The 19971-nt window shown below is 40.4% G+C and overlaps 3 protein-coding genes across 4 annotated transcripts; 1 reads left to right on the top strand and 2 right to left on the bottom strand.

Annotated features, from left to right (window-relative positions):
- Positions 1-297: 297 nt before the first annotated feature.
- Positions 298-3705, bottom strand: tlr9 (toll-like receptor 9; the record flags this gene model as incomplete). The annotated part of the gene is made up of 2 exons (XM_084365840.1): positions 298-729; positions 829-3705. 2 exons carry the CDS (start codon positions 3703-3705, stop codon positions 523-525), a joined length of 3084 nt encoding a protein of 1027 aa, XP_084221966.1. The 3' UTR covers positions 298-522.
- A 1116-nt stretch (positions 3706-4821) lies between these two features.
- On the bottom strand, positions 4822-14371 carry LOC311265541 (acylamino-acid-releasing enzyme-like). Of its 2 annotated transcripts, XM_084367304.1 has the most exons (23): positions 14283-14371; positions 13632-13761; positions 13424-13550; positions 13245-13332; positions 12983-13058; positions 12782-12873; positions 12130-12204; positions 11895-12032; positions 11723-11814; positions 11571-11611; positions 11186-11307; positions 10888-10948; positions 10701-10798; positions 10502-10553; positions 10281-10369; positions 10002-10140; positions 9270-9353; positions 7459-7539; positions 6571-6659; positions 6073-6263; positions 5670-5772; positions 5461-5567; positions 4822-5367 (listed from the first exon to the last, which is right to left on the bottom strand). In XM_084367304.1, the coding sequence occupies exons 1-23, from the start codon at positions 14292-14294 to the stop codon at positions 5262-5264; spliced, it is 2193 nt and encodes a 730-aa protein (XP_084223430.1). In that variant the 5' UTR covers positions 14295-14371; the 3' UTR covers positions 4822-5261. The 2 variants fall into 2 exon arrangements, with proteins under 2 accessions (XP_084223430.1, XP_084223429.1); XM_084367303.1 differs by lacking the exon at positions 14283-14371 and having other exon boundaries at positions 13632-14044.
- A 358-nt stretch (positions 14372-14729) lies between these two features.
- Positions 14730-19962, top strand: capza1b (capping actin protein of muscle Z-line subunit alpha 1b). Its single transcript, XM_084367701.1, has 10 exons — positions 14730-14939; positions 16666-16729; positions 16885-16936; positions 17140-17203; positions 17293-17499; positions 17596-17675; positions 17899-17977; positions 18070-18141; positions 18288-18350; positions 18486-19962. Exons 1-10 carry the CDS (start codon positions 14901-14903, stop codon positions 18624-18626), a joined length of 861 nt encoding a protein of 286 aa, XP_084223827.1. The 5' UTR covers positions 14730-14900; the 3' UTR covers positions 18627-19962.
- Positions 19963-19971: the final 9 nt, after the last annotated feature.

Genomic DNA, 19971 nt, shown 5'->3' on the forward strand with positions numbered 1-19971 from the left:
TAGAAAGAATAATTAGTTTCATTTCCTCCTAACGTCTAACCAAAGAGAAGTGAAATTTTCAGAGGGTGGGGGGTGTTCTATATGCAGACACGCCAACCTACTCTCTTGTAATACTTGTGAAATCAAGCCAGTCAAGTGAATCAGGTCCAGTTTATTTGTACAGTCAGATATCAACTTCTCAGTTTACAATGTATACAGTGTCTCGATTAACTTTGCAGCCAACAATAGCAGCATGTCCCTAACCAGCCCAACCTGTCCGAAGACGAGGATCAGAAAAACAAAAAAGAAACTGCACGAGAGAACGTTTAAAGATCAACAACAAATTATGTCGGATAAAACAACAGAACACAATCTTGGAAAGTAAAATATATACATGGAAAGGTTGTTACTTTTCAGTTTTTAAAAATGATGCTTACATATCGAGGAACATCAACCATGTAGCTGTCATTGTGACACAAGAGAGGGTAAGTTTGTTAAAATGAGGTAATGGGAAGATGAAAATTCTCAATCACCAAAGTGTGATCACATAAAACTTTCACTCATGTTGTTGTCATAAAATTTGAGGTTATCTGATGACAGTGCCATTCTCACTTGGTTCCAGAAAAGGGGTTGAGCCCTTGGGTTCCTCGGCCAGGACAACACGGACTTCCTGCACAACCGTCTCCGCAGCTGAAGGTACTTCAGTTTGGGAAACATCTCATCGAGCAGAACCAGCACAGCTGCATCCACCTTTAGATGTAATCAGAGTTAATTTGGTGCTGTGAAACCATGGCAACATCTCAGCGAGGGTAAGATTCACACACAGGAAAATAAGCTCATTTTACTCACCTTCTCATCCAGAAGCCGCTGTTGAACCATGAAGAAAGCCTGGCGGATCACACCGTTCACTGTCTCAGTACCAGCAGCACTGCTGGACAGCACAAACACTGTCTTCACACTGCTGTACACAGCATTATGTAGATTTTCAATACATGAAAGCCCAGGAATCCAGTCCCTCTCCTCCAAACAGAGACAAAACCTCCTGTGATCGGAGTTCTCTAGGTTGACCATTAACTCATTGTAGACCCAATCCCTCACAGCATTGTTGCTGGTATCAAACACCACAAAAGCGTCATAGTGATGTTTCGAATCATTCCCAGCCAGCTGGGTATAGCCCTTATGTCCTGCCCAAAGTACCTGCAGGCAATACCACAGGTCCCAGCCATAGAGATGCTTCAGTAGGGGCAGGACAGTGAACGCCACAGCCAAGAAGGAGCAGACGAGGAAGGCTAAGCCACCATATATGTCCTGGCAGGAACGCTGGTCCATAGACAGAATACTCTCGCCCTGTTGGGACTCTGGGAATTGACAGTGAACATGTGTGGTGAGATAAGGGATCTTTATAGGAGTGCTACGCAAAAAGTCCGCAAACCAAGATGAAACACAGTCACATTTGAAGGGGTTGGCATGCAGGGTGAGTTTCTGAAGGGCACTACCTCTTTTAAAGGGGTCAGGGAGAAACTGTTGGATCAACTCTTTGATCTGATTGTGGCTGAGATACAAATATCGCAAGGATCCTGCCTGTTTGAAGAAATTCTGAGGAATAAAGCTAAAGTAATTGTGACTGAGGTCCAAGAGAGAAAGAAATTCTCCAAATTCTATGACCTCAGGAGGCAAATAGGAGAGCCGGTTCTGACTGAGGTCAAGGTAACTTAAATTTCTGAGTGCTGAGATGTTCTGCCATGGGAAGTAGTTCAGCTGGTTGTTGCTGATGATGAGGGTCTCAATGCTTCCTGGGAGGCTGCACAGATCCTCTGGTGAGATTGAGCTCAGTTCATTGGTAGAGATGTCCAGGTATGTGAGGCTTGTCAGGTTTTGGAAGAAATAAGTGTACCTGTTGTTGTCATACCCCCACATAATGTTCAGGTTGTTTCCATTGAAGTAGAGGTACTTCAGAGAGCTGCTAACCAGCCGTTCATCTATTCGCATCCCAATGCCATTGTTTGCCAGGCTTAGAACTTCCAAGTTAACCAGACCTTGAATGAAAGCTAAACGATGGCCCATGCCTCTCATCTTAAAGTGAAACTCATTGTTGCTGAGGTCTAATACCTTAAGAGTGGCATTTAGTTCACTGAAAGACTCGTTATAATAAAAATCCAGTCTATTGTACGACAAGTTAAGAAAAACTAAATCTTTCATGCTATTAAATACCCCACCCCTCAATGCCTGGCTCATGTAGTTGAAGGAAAGGTCTAAACAAACAGCATTTTCCATGCCTACAAACACCTCTTTGTGAAGAGACATGATGTCATTTTGAGAGAGGTCAAATGTCAGGTTATTTTGGCAGTAACTGCGCCATTGTGATGGAGATTTTGACCCAGCGTCCTCCAACAAATCCAGCCTGTTTAACTGATTGGATTCAAGGACGTCACTTCCAGGTGTGATCTTTCGATCTATCAGCATTAGGGGTGGCGCAGTAAAATCTTGTGTATACAAGTTCTGCCTCTGACAGCTGTCCTGTGCTGCGATCTCAGATGACGTACTCGAGCAGCCTGGAAGGAAACTAAGAATGTTTTGGGAGAGGTCAATATCGATAAGAGACGGTAATTGTGTCAGAGCTTTCAAGCTGCAATTATTGATGAAGTTCATTCTCAGTTCTAGTTTCTTTAGATTTTTAAGCTTGGACAGAACGTTTAGGCTCTGGTTTGAAACAATGTGGAAAAAGTTGCCACTCAGGAGAAGAGTTTTTAGACCAGATATATTGCCAATATGTGGGGAGAGGACCAGTTTGGGAAATGTTTTCAGTGGTTCATAGTTATAGATAAGGCTAATCCAAGTGAGGCCCTTCAGATCTGAAAAGAAGGTGCCATTCCTTATAGCATGTGCCAGGAGGTTGTCAGAGAGGTCCAAGCCCTTTAAATTCCTCAAAGGTTGGAAAAGATCCTTTGGAAATGTTCTCAGAGAGTTTCCTCTCAAGCTTAGGAAGGTGATGGAGCTGTTCTCAGCATAGAATGAATTGGAATGTAGTTTTAACGGACGGTTATCTGGGCAAGGAAAGCAGGGCCTGGCAGCATGATCGCAACGCTGGCAATTCCACTCCAAAACTAAATGATTGAGGAAACTCAGGTTGGCAAATGATCCTTCTAAAACCTCTGTGATTGTATTCTCCCTTAAATCCAGAAGCTCCAGTGAGCGTGGAAGCCCTTTAGGGATAGCCGTCATGTTATTATACCCCAAAGTAAGGTTTTTGAGTTTAGGGAGCCCCCTGAAAACCTCCTCGCTGATGTTAAAGGGCTGGTAGCAAGGGTTTGCATAAAAGCAGTTCCTGGAGAGATAGAGCGCTTCGAGATTTGGAGTTTTTAAAGGGTGGATAATGTGCGAGATGCAATTCTCATGCAGATCGAGAACTTTCAGGCTTTCAGGTAACCAAGGTATACGGGTGAGGCTGTTTCCTGACAGATTAGCAAATGTAAGGTTCGATAGGCTCCTGAAGGCATCATCATGGATCTCCATCTTGCATGAGCGGTCGTCGTAAGCTCTCAGGCGACCTGGCAGACAATTTCCCATGATTTTCAGAGTGCGAAGGTTCTTGAGACCTGATAAGTCATCCGGCCCCACCTGCTGTATCTGAGTCCAACCTAAATTGAGTGACACTACAGTTTCAGACTTGATGATGGGGACACGCCTGAGTGGTCTGTTAGAGCAGTCTACATAGGTGGTATTCATATCAGTGTCACATGGGAAGAAGCTGGTGTTTATGGTCCTCGCTAATTGAAGAAGCTGGCAAAGGACGGTGATATATTTCAACATACCCTGAAAAGAGAAATTGATTTTAGTTAGTGCAAATCCCAGGTTTGTAACGTCCATCAGACTTAATTTAGTTTGTACTACAAAACAAATTCATTACTATTATTATTATTATTACATCATGACAATGTTATGTCTTCTTGTGAAAATTGTGTCTTCAAGTAAGCATGTAATGCTGTGATCCTACCCTCTCCCTGAAATTACATAGTGCAGACACAAATGATAGGGGTGGAACGGCTGAGACAGACGCCATTCACCGTATTACAAAGATGATTTTGAAGTTGTTATGATAAGGTGAAAAGGTTACATAATGTTGCTTCAATTTCGCACTAGATCAGATATTATTCAGTACATTTTCATCGATATCACCAAATGTGTATATCTGCTGTTAAGACAGGTACAAACTGCAAAAGACATCACTGAAAACAATCAATTTCTGTGCTTATAATTGCAACAGAACAGGCACATAATTTTCTCACTGTGGAACGTAATGCATTTTGATGGCAGAATCAAATGTTATTTTACTCACCATAGTGGATATAGCATGCATTTTAAAACTCATAATGGGATCAAGATGAAGAAATGTTTAATCCAGGTCGGGAGTGGAAACATCATCTGTGGTGTGCCAAGGTCTGTGCAGTGACATAAAACTATCTTCATTTAAGCAGAAGTGAAAACATGTGGTCATATGCAAATCATGTGACCTACTGTAAGTCAAATCCACGTGGTTCATGAACATTGGATATAGATTTCACCTGAAGTGAAATGAAGATTTTACAGTAATAATTGTCCTTTATTAGAACCACTCTGGGAAATATATAAAAAAAACAAAATTACCACAGGTTTTCCTTCTCTGAGGGTAGAGACAAACAAAAAAGAACAGTGAGAGGAAAGTGTTTTTCTGTTGGTGGAAGTTGGATGACTTCCTAATTTGCTATAAATTCTAAAGAAAATGCGTAAGGGAGTAATTCACCATCTGCTTCAAAAATCCTTAACATATGCACATGCATCCAAAGATTCATCCCACACTGGTAGTATTTTTACAATCGCTTTATTAAGTGCACGGTATCATGAAACCAAAACAGCCTTCATATTAAAAAAAAAACAAACAGTTCCAATAAGCAGAGTAAAGACAGGTTGTGATCCTCATTTCTGTGAATCCAACCGCAAGTTAACACACTGAAAAGCCCTTTAGTTTCTGTGTGAATGTAAAGAGTCAAAAATAAACACTAAAAACTGTATGAATAAAATTTGCTTGATTAGTCAAACCTGCTAGCCACAGGCAGTTTACAAATAAAGTAAAGGAATACAAAGTGTGTTCTGGTCGGAGAGCACTCTCAATGCTTTGGCTTTGGATCGGACCTCACACTGTCCTGGAAACAGGAACAGAATATCTCGTACACACAGTAGTGTCTTCCTATCTTTTCTTGGCAGCAGAAATGACACACTACCAGGTATTTATCTGAAATGTACAATCACTGACACAAGTGTTGAATCATCCACAGAGCGATGTTCATAAAGCCATCAGACTCAGCATCCACCTTAGAGAGAGAGTGATTGTTCCCTGGGTACCACAGCAACCTAAACAACACACATCAGAGCATGAGTGAATGAACAATAAAAACCCTGTAGTGCAGTGCAAATCTGACATAACTGATAAAACACGTTGCTTACCGGACTGGGACCTGTTTTGCTTTCAGAGCTTTGTAATATTCCAGTCCTTGCTTGTTAGGTACACGCTTGTCATCTTCTCCTATGGTAAGCAATACTGGTGTCTGTACCTACATGACAGATCATCTTAGGTTACTGCATTGTGTAACAACACCAAAGTGTTATGAAGTGATATACACACAGTCAAAAGACATAGACAGAAATACACATACCTGTGGGACATGTTTGATGGGGGACTTGTTCAGCATCTGTTCCCAAACAGCAGGATCAGGTAGGCAGTCTGTGCTGTAGTCGAACCCAGCCTCAACCATGCACCTGCAAAAGTCATGGTTACAACATCAACAGAAGGAGGGGAAAAATAAATCTGAAAACTGAATGGCTTTGAGCTCTTTTGTTCCTGCAGTGTTTGTGTGCATTATTGAACAGTTCCTTCCTCGACGGTGAGGCAGACACATGCCCTTTATCCCACTCACTTGCTTACAGCTGTCAGAGTTGAACGCAAGGGGTACAAATGATAAAACAACAAATGTTGAGTGGTTGTGCGCGACTGACACAGTCAGGAAATGAGTAAACAAATGTGGGCAAGAGTGTGGGAATGTGCATGCCAAGATGTACCAGTCTGGGATGTCAGTGCTGCAAACCATAGAGGCCAAATTGGTGACGGGGTTGCGAGCCACGCAGGCCTTGTAGAACCCTGGGTACTGGCCAATCAGATGACAGGCCAGGAAACCACCGTGGGAGCCCCCGGAAACTGCCACCTTCTTCATGTCAAACTCGCCACTTTTAAGGACACTTTCAACAGCAAACTGGTGGGAAGAAAAACACGGAGGAACTGCAAGGTTGGTGGTGGTGAAGAAAGAAAGACACATCGCTAATCACAAGTCGGGGAGTGAAAAGAAGAAGGGAAGACTCAATAAAACTATGACTTAAATAGAAACTACAGTAACCTTAGCGACATAAAGAAACCAATTGAATCGACAGTTTATAAATATAAAGCAACACTGAAACTGATTTTTACCAGTGGGAGAAAAAGATACCATTATAGATTATACATTTCATGACTTAAAACACTTGACAATCGTCGTTTTACCACCGCATTTGTTGCATTCTTACTTGAACATCCTTGACGTCCTGGGTGCCAACATTGCCAGGTAATGAGAGGATACTGTCCTGGCCGTACCCAAGAGAGCCACGATAGTTCACTAAGAAACAACAAATTAAAACAACAAACAAAATTTATTTAAAGCCGACAGCACTCTAGCAATGACCAAAGTGAGCTTGAGAACAGGTTGCTGGTTCAAACCCTGGGCCAACTGAAAACATGGACAAGAAAAGTGAACTAGTCGTGCTTTTTGTGGCTTGCAACCTTACTACAACCATAAGCATGGTTCAACAGATTCAAGATATATTGAGTTGCAACAACTTCCCCATTTTAACAAAACCAAATGAATTTGCATTTTTAAAATGTATTCATACTTTAAAGTTAAATAGGATGGATGAACTTGCACATACTACGCACAAGTTCACAATTTTTGAAAGATCTGTTTAAGGGTTCAAGCAGACACACTCTAAGTCATCAACAGTCCATTTGCTAGAAAAGCTTCACACTCTCACATTCTCTCAGCTAAATGTACGAGGCAACACACAGTTGTGATTGGTGCCTGTGAGAAGAGAGCAGCCTGGTTCTTAAGCACATGAGAGCTTGTTAAATGTTCACAAGATAGAAAAAACGAGAAAGCATCTTGAAGTGGCTAAAAAAATTAGACTCAAGACTGTATTATCCCAAGGGGAAATGCCTTGATGGTACGCAAAATAAGTACATACAACAACAACACAGTAAAACACACAACATCAAAACAGCAATTACAATCCACACTATGTCTCCAACTACCTTGTGTCAGTAGGAAACAGCATGTGAACTGTGCTCATCCCCTTCTACACATAGAGTACATATCCTATCAATAGATAATCGAGCTCCGAGCAGCTTAAACATGAACTCACCCAGTAATACGGCGAAGCCCATCCTGCACAGCACAGACGGGGACAGAAGCCACTCAGCTACAATCACTGAATGAGGACCCCCTAAGTCAAAGAAACCAGGTATGTAATATACAGATAGACAGTTTGTGTTAAAAGCTGTGTGTCTTCATGTGCTCAGATCAATATGTGACGCATCTCAGGACTGTTATTGAAGAACGTTTTGACTTTGAGAATATGATAAGAGGGGACATATTATGAGTGCCTACCAACCAACAAAAAGGTGAAATAAGATATCCAAGTCAGTTTTTGGGGGCTGTCTAAGTCAGAAATCATGGGATTCCACAAGCCATTCAGATTTTGTCCTCCTTGTGTAAACTGGAGCAAAAACACCCTCAATCTGAGAATCTCTATCCAGTTTTTAAAAACTACCTTTGCCAAGCTACGCCATTATTTTTTTCCCATCAGCACCACACTGCTAGCATTATGTTAAAGGTAAGAGCTAAGCACAGTTGCTCTGTTGTTGGCTGCACAGACCGTCACAAATCACTACATCGGCCCCCAGCCTCAGAGGACATTAGAGCTGAGTGGATTAAGTTTATTTTTGATGGCCACATCCCCATAACAACTGGAAACCTCTTGTGCATGCTAACCTTTATACTTCCGAGAGCCAGTCCAAAGCTATGAGCTAAACATGGGCACTGCTCTGTTGTTGTCTGCAAATATCAACCCAAAAGGCCTCCCATGTGAGGATGTCAAGACCCAGTGGATTTACTTTGTTTTTGACGGAAACGTGACAGAAATTACTGGAAAACTATTGAATTATGTGTGTGTATTTCATTCCGAGACTGCTCCATTGACTTTCCTGAGGAAGTTCAAGGCTGTGTGAATTTTACCGACTGTGTTATACACGATTGGACAAGCTTAAGAATGGATCGATGAAGGGCTAATTGAGACCCGACCTTAAACTTGTAAACTGTAAGTTATGCCACTTTTTATGTTGTTTTGCTGTTTAATTTGTAGCTCAGCCTGTTGAGTTAGGTGTCAGCATGTTGCTCGGTTAATGTGGATACTCCCAGTCTGGGGCAATGTTAGACTAATGTTGTAATATTGGGGGACAATCAAGAGAAGCTAGTAGTCGGTTTGATGGTGGTAACTGTTTTTTTCATGTTGCTTTTTGTGTTTGTATGACAGTGCTTACATGAGCTTTGGTGTTATACGAAGCCTGTTTTGCTCTGGGCTCCTCGCTTGTATGTGTGTGTGTTAAAGCAGTGTGCAAATTTACTTCATAGAGATGCCTCGAAGATAACAATATAGCTACATGTGAAAAACAAAGGTCAAACTGCAGGATTCATTTGCTTTGCAAAAGTGTATATCTCTAGAGACAGGGGGAATAGAGCTGGTGATGCACTGGGCAGTATGAGATTTATGTGTTTTTGAACATTAGAGCATGTAAACCTATTTTAGTAGTCAGCCAGAATTAAAGTATGAACTTGAGAGTGAGCATTATGTGTCTCCTTTAAACATTTTGCCACCAAGAGCACCATTGTCATAGCAACTGTTGACAATGCCAAACTTAGCTGTAGCAGTAGCTCTTGATTGAACAGGAACAAATCCTGATACAGATTCCCAGATTCAATTCTAAAAATAAACTCAGCATGAATTAATTATACATGTGTCCTACTTCTGAATGTAAGAGCATTGATAAATATATATATGTTTTTGTTTATACTACATTAACATTAACACTGTATAACATAATACTTATAACACAAATATTACCTAACTGTTCAATTTGTTTATCACACTACAGAACCATAATGACAGTAACCAACCATGAGGAACGGCAATAAGAGGCAGCTTCACTCCATCCTTCACCTCCTTTGGTTTGATCAGCAAAGCTTCAAAATCAAGGCCAGCTAGAACACAGAAAAATTAGTTAGACCCATGAAGATGTCATACACTGTTCTTCAGGTGTCCTAAAAACAGCTAAATATTTCCAACCCTCTCCACAAACTCCTAAACTATCCTTCCCGGCTTAAAATAAACCAGTCATCTCAGGAGATTCTTCCTGTAAACTCCTTTACTCCTCGTTCTGTCAACAGAATTGTCTGCCATTTTATCATAATCACTTATACTACCTCATGTTGCATGTATTATTATTTTGTACACGTTTTAAAAAAACAATATGTTGACAGATCAGATAAACCCAGTTACTAAATTCAGCCTATGTTTATTTTTTAAAAAAACAGGTAGTTGTTAACTTAATGTACAGCCCCAAAAATATTATAATATACACGTCCTTAACATTTTATAAGTTACCTGTCCAACCAAATGTAATCCAATTTGATAACTTTGAGATCAATCTTATGTTTTAAAGCTCATAATTTTCACTTTGCTGTCCTAAAGATGTTGATTCAACCCTCTGATTATTCTTAGGTTGTAGATTAGTGGTGGCATCGTACTAGTCTTCAGTATATTTAGAGATGTTTCTGGCAATTTGACAAAAACAGAAAAAAAACGATGTACATCTAGCTTGTACTAAAATGAAGAATTTGTATTCTTACGGTATTGACTGTTGTCTTGCTCTGGGGGAGGGGTGAAACTCAAGATCTGCCAATCAATATCTGGCAACTTCTGAGAGTCCTCCAGAGTAACCCAGACCACTTCTTCCTGAGATTCCCTGGCTGGAAGGAAACCTACCCTCTGGGCATAGAAGTGACATTGCAAATGGGTGATACAGTAGCTAGATTTATTTTTATAGTACTAGAGTACTAAAACTGAGTACAAAAGTTTAATTTATGCAAAAGTATACTTAATATATACTATGGGAACACTGATCGTACCAGACTTGGTGGGCAGTTTGGAGAGGAGCAGCTAACCACCATCAGATCTCTCTCTACGTTCAGCAGACACCAGTTACCAACATCAGACTCTACAGACGAACAAATGTAGAGCATCATTAGATTCATTCAAGCAGTCCCAGCATGCTGATGTCAACATCAAACATCAGTGAACAAGAACCTGAGCACGACGCCAAAAATGATAAATGTGTCGAGAGACTCACTTGAAGTCAGAGAGGTGACGCTCCCAGTGTTTATATCCACCATCAAAAGATCCTACAAGAGACAACTTTTTTAATGAAAAAATAATTACAGTACTCTCAGTCTAAATACTTTGTGCAAAATCCGAAAAATTTAAAGCTCTGTTCTGTTCTCGTCAATTTTTGTCATAATAACAAGCTATTTCCAAGAAGTAGACTGTACCTTGCGGCTGCGCTGAGGACAAGCAACAATAACACTCTGACTATCAGCTGACCAGCACTGAGGGGACAACTGAGAACTGTAGATACCGGCGAAGCCATCTGTGAAGCAGCAACACAACAAAGTTTCATAAATTGTGGAAAAAAAAAGGGATGTGCATTTATGTAAAAATAAATCAAGTATTCGTTACCCTCTCCAGGTCGCTTCACCACATCCACTACCACTGAGGTCTTCTTAGTATACCAGTCATACTAGAAATAAAATTTGCAAACACAGAGGAAAGCATATGAAAAAAATGCATTTATTAACTCATGAATGTATTTTTGCTTCAACAGATGTATGTCTACGGAACAGAAAGCCACAAGATGGAGCATCGGGTGAATAAAAACATCCAGTCCTACTTATTCTTTTAAGTGTGTGCAAAGCACTTTGTAAAGAAGGGAAACTACATGTGTCTTATGTGGAAAAGAGGCTCTATCCTGTCTTACCATACAGAGCCTGCTGCACTGCATGTGTGGTCCATAGACGGAACACTCCAGGTAAACAATCCTACAGTGGTCTGGGCTCAGCCTGGGGGAGCACACTGCACTGGTGCCTGATGACAGCTGCTCTGAGGGACACAACAAACAAATACAACACACATGAACATCTGCAACAGAGTCAAGCTATATCCGTTTATACCAGACCAGTTTTCTGATGTGAAATATTCAGGAGTTAGTTCAGTGTGAAACGATCCGTTTGGGTACAAATTATCCATTCTAGAAACATCAAGGGTCACGTATTTTGTTGTGGTGCTTCACTTCATGCACATTTAGCTGTATTGTCTCCAAGGCTGAACACAGAATGAAAAATGTATGTAAAAGACACACTTACCACATTTCCCACCAATTAGATCCACATAAAACAAAGATGACCTGACAGAGAGAAGAAAATGTGAATAACTTGCAGTTTTAGCCTGTGAGTCTTACTAAGGAATTTTCTGAAAGCTTTCATTCTTATCTTTATTTAACGTGAACAGTAATCACCTCCTGTTGGGGCAGTACTTGAGGCCAAGTCTGAATGGCTCATGCCACCAGCCCACAAACACCACTCCTGTGTCACCTGGAGCCCAAAATGCCTGCAGAGACAGAGTACAAGGAGGTGAGTGCACTAGAAGTGCATAAAAACATGTGTCATTGCACATGTTGCTGTACCAACCTGTCCAGGTGAGATATCTTCAGGTACTCCCTCCAGCACAGACACATTGTCACCCTCGATGTCCAGAACACAAAGCACTGGACAGCTCTTACTGACCAGTGCCTCTCCCCAGTCCTCGTGGAAGACAAACTGCTCCCCCTGCAGGAATGGAAAAGCAAAAACACTACAGCTTAAAAAGGGACTGTAAACATTTGAGCAAAATCTTTTAGGTTTCAAAACTATTAATTGCATTCACTTTTACAGCCTCCTTTTTCTCCACTCTCATGGTCTCCTCCTCGTCCCCAATAGAAGACAGCTCTGGTGACTCAGTCTACAAGCAGAAAATGAGAAATAGATAACAAATTATTACCTACTAGTATGACCTTTTATATTAAACTAATCCTCCCCTATCTACAATAAATGAACACAAAATTATATAAAGAGCAATTTGCCGTAAGAGCTTTTCTATTCTTACAGCCACACCCAATCAGTGTGGAAGGTATTTCTCTTTGGAAAGGCAATGGAAAACACCTGTGGTGAATTCAAAAGGAAACCATTCGCAAAATAACCTGGTTTGCAACGCTTCTATGATCAAGTGACAACATGCCTTTCAGTGGTGTGCAAAAAAATGTTGTCATTCATTTGATCCGGTTTGGCGAGTGTTTATCAGCTGAAGCCATTAGTCCACCACTGAAGTAATACAATATCCAGCATGAATTTGGAGCTTAAAGATTTTCTAACTCTTCAAAACAGAGAACCACAGAATAGATACCAACTTGTACCAACTACTTTAAAAACCTTTCAATGACATCGAGGAGAATCAACATGCTTTAAATTTTCAACAGAGCAGCGCAGCCGTTTTCTGATTGAATACTGATTAACCATCAAATTAAGTTTTGCTGACAGACCTGGAAGAAGGATTCTGCCTTAGGTTTCTTCCTTTCTGCCACATACAAGAGATGGGTCTCGGAGTGGGACCAAACCAAGCAGCCAAACTGATCTGTGGGTGCAGAGCACATTGTGATTAACTCCTGGATTGGCACAAAGTTTCAAAGAAATTGGTAAACAAAAGAAAAAAAGGATTTTAAGTGCATAAATGTATGACTCACCGTCTTCATAGACTTTGCCATGCTTCTTTAAGGCTGTTAGATTGATGCTCTTCATCTTGATGTTTTTACTCCAGATCTGAAGGGTCACAGAGGTCAGGAGATGAGAAAAGACAAAGACATCAGGTTCAAAATGCAACGTTACATGAGGTTTAAAACAGGCTACAGGTGAAAAACGTAGCAGAGCAGAGATACAGATGAGCACCATACAGGGGACAATGCTGGGACTCAATGCTGAGTCTGAGCCAGACAGACAGCCACAAACCTCCAGAAACTGTTTGTCCTCTCCTTTGATTGTGCACTCTCTGACAACTGCCTTCATTTCACCCGTGGGGGAATCCTTACTTAGTAACCTGACAGGAGAAACATATTCATGAGACACTGTTTGCTCTCGGTTAGATCTATATGGGCAACTCCGGGTAAAAGGACAAACTGTTTACATACTCTCCCTTGATCTCAGTGCAGTTTCCTGAGGCTCCAGAGTAGACCACCGACTTGTCATCGTGGAACACAATGTACTGTCTGCAAAATTTGACATTCTCATTCCTCTCCAGATCACGCTGGCTCCATTCTGCAGAAGAGAGTAAATACTATCAAAATCAATAAACACGTGCAAATTTGAGAATCTTAGTATGGCAGAGACTAAACCTACCTGTGTAGATGTTGCTGTATTTGCCCCCATACTGAGAGGTGACGACAGGTCCCAGATCTGCTCTGCTCAAAGAAGGGAAGAGACTGAGTTCTCTGTAGAGACTGGCAATTTCCCCAGGGTTGGTCATCACCTGACAACAAGCAGCAGAATAACTCACACTGCGTCTCAGTGATATAAACTGTCTAACAGCGAACAATGCCCTGTTCATGCCCTAGCTAGGAAGCTAGCCAGCCGGCCATAAGCAAGTTTGTATAGTTAGCTAACACACTTTACCACCACAAGCAGGAGTAACTTTTATAGCGTTAAACGCCGACCTATTCCTTTACACACACCAGTCAAGCATTTGCGGCGTGATAAACAGAGCAACCAAGTGAGGAGTCTGGTCTGTTTCTAGCAATGTTTGGTGGATTCAATTTGACCAGGAAGTTCCTGTGGCAGCTGACAGAAAACAACCGATTCACTCTCAGTCAGCTAGCTTGACTTGAAAGGTGGCTACCGTTGAGACATTGGGGTAAACCAGCTATTACCATAGCAGTGACCGCGTAATTAACAGCCAGCTAATGTGGCACATTTGCACCCATATGAGGTTTATTTTTGCTGGATATGGTTTCTGTTCAGAAGCAAAGAATACGTAGTGAGGTATAATCATACCTGTGACTCCATGGTAGGAACAGTGTGTGTCGCTAGTCTGCAGATATCAATCCGGTGTAAGCACAATGGAGAGGGGTGTTCCCATTGGTGTTCCAGTGGGGAGCTAGCTTAGAATGCATACACGTCTACTACAGCTTCCTGTGGCAAGCTAAAAAAATAAAAGGAAACACCTGGGAAACAGTAAACTAAATTTGCCAAAATACAGGAATTTAGGAATGAATTAATGATGAATAAGAATACAAATATCTCCTACAGAAATCTACAAACAGTGACAGGCAACTTGGTACGCTGTCCACTAAATAGTACGGTTTATTCATATGCCTATGCTTTTATTTTGAAGGCAAATCACATCCACAACACCCAACAGGAAGCGCTAGACAAATAAAATAACTGCGCTTTCATCGCCCTCTTGTGTTGTAAACCGTAGTGATTGTAGTATATTACATTGTGCTTATTCAAAGTCACCGATTTTAGTGTGTTGCATTCCCTGCCAAAGCACGTAAACACGTTTCAAAATCACTTCGTAGAAAGAATTCATTCAGTTTCTTATGCGTGAATGACAACCGCCGCACTGTTTCTGTCAGTCAGCTGGGGTAGGTGGGGTCACAAAGAGCCAAGATGGCTGACTTTGAGGAGCCGCTGTCAGATGAGGAGAAGGTCTGGACACTATTTTAAGTCTTTGCTTAACGCCAATTTCTTTGAATTGTAGAGAGGTACAGGTGTTATATGTTCACATGAAGTAACAGTTAAGTTTTGGGAAGAGAATGCCACTTTTTGCTCACGTATTGAAACGATAAACTTGTGTTTTTAGGCTACTACTAGCTAACTAGCCAGCGCTAGTCAAAGCTTATAGTCGGCTAGCGGCGGAATCAAACGCTGATAAAAGGGTTTAAACTGTGGACGCCTGGACCGAAAACTTTTAGTAGTTGTAGGATTCATGGAAATAGAAGTACAGACGCCCATTTCTAAAATTCGCTTTGCAGTGTTAATGTACATCTGCAGTAATTACAGTGTAGGCTACGTATCCCTCCATATAACGCTAGCCTGCATTAGCGGCTAACGTTACTTTGCTTTGGATTTCTGGGTCAAACAGATTCAGTTGCAGCTCAAATACTTGTTGGCCTCACATGGCTCGAGATCAGGATATGTGTGCCCATAGTTTAGATGGAGCCCGTAATACCAGCGGCAGATACCATTTGGAGAGGCACTGCTGAAGTTATTGTGAATGACAGACTGCTGCACTTCTGCTACTGTAATTTCCATGTACCCTATAAGACAATTATCTGAGCATCTGCAGGGTTCAAATTCAAAGCTAGACACAACAGTGGCGACATTCTCCTGATAAAATCGGGCGACATTTAAGATTAAAGATCTATTGACGATCAACCGAATGACTGAGGGCAAGATGATGGCATGGCTTTACAGTGACACGACACATAGTCTAGACAAGCTGTGTGTAATTCAGTGAGTGTCCAGTCTGTACTCATAAACTCTTTGGATTGTCGACTTGTTGATGTTTGAGTACAGATTTGTTTTTCTTATTGAAGAGAGAAAATAATGTGTATTACAGGCAAAAATATCAGTTTGTAGTGTCTCTGTGTATACTGATTGTACGGCAAGGCACATTATTCTTTCAATCTGTATTTTATATACTATATTTACTGCTTATTGTCGTTATCCTATTCTATTTTTATTAATATTTTTAAATCAACTTTTATGTGTATTATTGTATTTTATTCACCATTTTTATTACTTGTATTTATCTTTTATGCTTTATCTTTTATTATCTTAACTTATCATTTAATTGCAATTGGCGTGCATTAGTCTCTAAACCCGTCTTTGCTTTCTTAGTATCCCCTGGTTTTTCAATCACTTGTAAAGCACTTTGAATATCATTTTGGTCTGTATGTTCTTACCCTTAGCACTTAAATCATAGCACTTATGTACTTAAGGTATCCTTGATAAATAGCAGCTACTATGGTCAGACGAGGGCTTGAAAATTGTTTATATTTTTTCATTCTTACTTTATCGACGGTGATATGTTGTGGTTTCTTTCTTGTGACAAATGTTCTTATTGTAAGTCGCTTTGGACAAAAGCATCTGCTAAATGCCCTAAATGTAAATAGAATAGAAGAGAATAGAAAAGATTTTTATTGTCATCATTTCAAAAACAATGAAACATAGATAGCAGCTCTTAGTTTGACAAGTAAATATCAAATATAAATAAGTATAGAAATAGATAAAAATAGTAAACTATATACAACAAGATAAATAGACACGATTCAAGTTTTCTATATTGTTGAAAGGTGTTATATAAAAAAGTTTGATTAATTGATTATTGTGATAGCTAAATTAGTTAATCACATTAAATTTGCTTCAATAGGTCCGCATAGCGGCCAACTTTGTGACTCATGCCCCTCCGGGAGAGTTCAATGAGGTCTTCAATGGTAAGAATTTGCATATTTTGACAAAATGCCAATGATAATAATACTGTAATGTAGTAAATATAATCTGATAATAATATTAATAATAATTAATTAATAATAAGAATATTTTGTCTTATAAAGCACTATGATAACAGTGGTTTCTTTTGTCTTGCTAGATGTGCGGCTTCTTCTCAACAATGACAACCTCCTCAGGGAGGGGGCATCACAGTAAGTAACGCTCAATTAAGACAATCATCACATTTGAAATACTATAATTTACACAGTTTGAATAACCTGAGCCTCTATATAAGGATATATTTGCAAAGTGTAGTATATTATATCTTTGGCAATGAAGAATATGAGTAAGGCCAGTGTTCTCCAAATGGTCAGTGGAAAACATATGTTGAAAGCTTTCTGGTGTCATTGTCCAGCTCCTTTGCCCAGTACAACATGGATCAGTTTACTCCTGCCAAACTAGAGGGCTACGATGAGCCGGTATGATTCAACCTTAAGTTTCTCCTATTTATTCCTGCAAAGCAAGCAAAAAAGCCAGAATTTTCAATCTTCCTCGCCTATCTTTATAGGTGCTGATCACAGAGCATGGTGACTTGGGTCAAGGACGTTTCCTGGACCCCCGCAACCGTTTGTCGTTCCGCTTCGACCACCTAAGAAAAGAGGTCAGCGATGTGCAGCCTTATGAAGGAGAAACGGCCCTGAGAAGCTGGAGAGATGCCTGTGATACTTCCCTTAGTGCCTATGTCAAAGAGCACTACCCTACTGGAGTATCCACGGTAAGGCATACAAAATTGTGACAAAATAGCAATATAAGCGGTATAGCCTACATTTGACGCATGTCCATACTTACCTATATAATTTGTGTTTTGCAGGTATATGGGAAAACGGTTGATGGTCAGCAAACGATCATAGCCTGTATTGAAGGACATCAGTTTCAACCCAAAAACTTCTGGTATAGTGACCTCCTCTGTTAAAAAGCATCTCTAAATATGTGTACATGTGATAGGAAATGGTGCTAATTGGTATAATATTACCCAATAATAAATGTGAAACATGAACAGTTTTGCCTTTTAAAAAAAATACATGCTCAAAGTGATATAATTGGTCTTCTATTAAGGTTCCTGATGCTGCTGTCTGGTTATAATGTAGGACTGCTCTTTATTTCTCTAATGCAGGAATGGTCGCTGTAGGTCAGAGTGGAAGCTTACCATTGGTCAGTCCATTGCTCAGGTGGTGGGAGTGTTGAAAATCCAGGTGACTTGAATTCACTGTGCTCATCTTTCTTAATTATATTATTTTTTTCAAAACCTCCAGCTTACTAATGAAGTTCTTCTCTGTCTCCTCAGGTGCACTATTATGAAGATGGGAATGTGCAGCTGGTTAGCCATAAGGAGGTAGAAGAATCAATACCAGTGACTGTAAGTAAAAAGCTTATACATAAGCAGTCTTTCAACAGTAGTTTAAACGTTATGTTGTTCAGATTGAGACTGGCTGTGTATTCACAGAGGATATCATTCATTGTTATTGGGTAAAAGGTGATGGATGTGATGTGTTTTTGAAACAGAATGAAAGCCAGACAGCCAAGGAATTTGTTGACATCATTGAGAATGCAGAAAATGACTACCAGGTAAGCTACCTTTTATTGACTACATGTTTTGTATACTAATAATTAAAATTACTGCTGTTGCATACATGAAGAACCTTTCTTTGAAATGTAAAAATATTATACTAGATGTTTGTTTCCTCCTCTTCTTGCCCTCAGACTGCAATCAGTGAGAACTACCAGACCATGTCTGACACCACCTTCAAGGCCCTGCGTCGCCAGCTGCCTGTCACACGCACTAAGATCGACTGGAATAAGATCCTAAGTTACAAAATTGGCAAGGAGATGCAGAATGCTTAGTGGAAGGTCAGGGACTGACCAGGGAGACACCTGCTCCACTGGGCCCACAACCCACCTATACATGCGCAAGGACTAACCAAAGCAAAACTATATCAGTATGGGGCATGGAATTAATATTTAAAAATAAACAAAAAAAAAAGTATAACTGAAGAGTTGCAGATTGTTAGGCACAGATATCCATCTGCTGTAAGGTTGCAGTTATGGAGATAATCGTGGTTTGGAGAAAAAGAGGTTACGTCTGGATGTGTGTTGTGAAAGAGTTGTGTTGGGTCAGTGTGCAGGGCTGTGCTCAGGACTGCTACATCAAAGAAGGAATCACAGACCTCCCTAGATTCAGGTGTCAGACGTTAAAATATTTCTTTTAGTTAAACTGATGCAGAACTTGTTCATTAAAGATCTTAGCACACATGGAAAACTACCAAGGCAGCTGATGAGAGAAACTAAGCACACATTTCAGAGGCATAAAAATATGAATTGTTTGAAGGTCTTCATTTCATTGTTGGTATCGTGTATGGTAGAATTGGGAATCAGGTGCATCAGTAAAATCGGGACATTTTCATCTGACATTTTAGCTGGTATCAAGCTTAAAGTATTGCTGAACTGACAACTTGGTTATAATTTGCCAATAAAAAACTGACAGTATTTCTACCTGTTCGCATAATAGCATGATCCTCAGCATAGCTCTGTCCTTGCACTGTAGACATTTATGTTTGTCGGTGTCCGTCAGGGCTGAGGGAATGTTTACCTGTTTTCTGTTGTGCTCCACTGATGTACGTGTCTCCACCCATGAAAGCTATGACGACTGAAATAAGATAAAGCAACTTCTACGCTGCTGCATCTCTAATGCATTTCTGTTCTTTTACTTCGGCAACACCACCTTCATTGCTGTACAGCTTTTCCTTTGTGAAAGGAAAAACATACTCATATTAACCAAGATTTATTTGCCAAAATCTCTTTCCTATGGTAAAGAACTCCATCCTCCCACCCATGTATGCAAATTTCTATTTTAATATGCCGGTTTTTTGTTGGAGTATTAGAATATTGCACTCCTGACTGTAACAAGCTGTTTGTGTATTGGTCAATGCCAATTGAGAGCAAAGCAGTTGCCATGTAAGGCAAGATCATATACTGTATATGTTACATGACCTCTGTAAGGCCACATCATACTGTATGTGTTACATGACTTCTCAGTAGGCTGACTCTGGATCAGTTACTTGTTAGCTATACTATGTGCAGTGTTCAACCCTCACACTATACTACAACTGTGCGCCGATCAGTTATAAAGCTCAAGACTGTACTGCCCCATTCTGTTGTACAAATAAATGGATTGAACATCTCGGCTAGA

The sequence above is a fragment of the Pagrus pagrus genome (genome assembly GCF_965226575.1).
Source record: "Pagrus pagrus genome assembly, chromosome: 11".
Lineage (NCBI taxonomy): Eukaryota > Metazoa > Chordata > Actinopteri > Spariformes > Sparidae > Pagrus > Pagrus pagrus.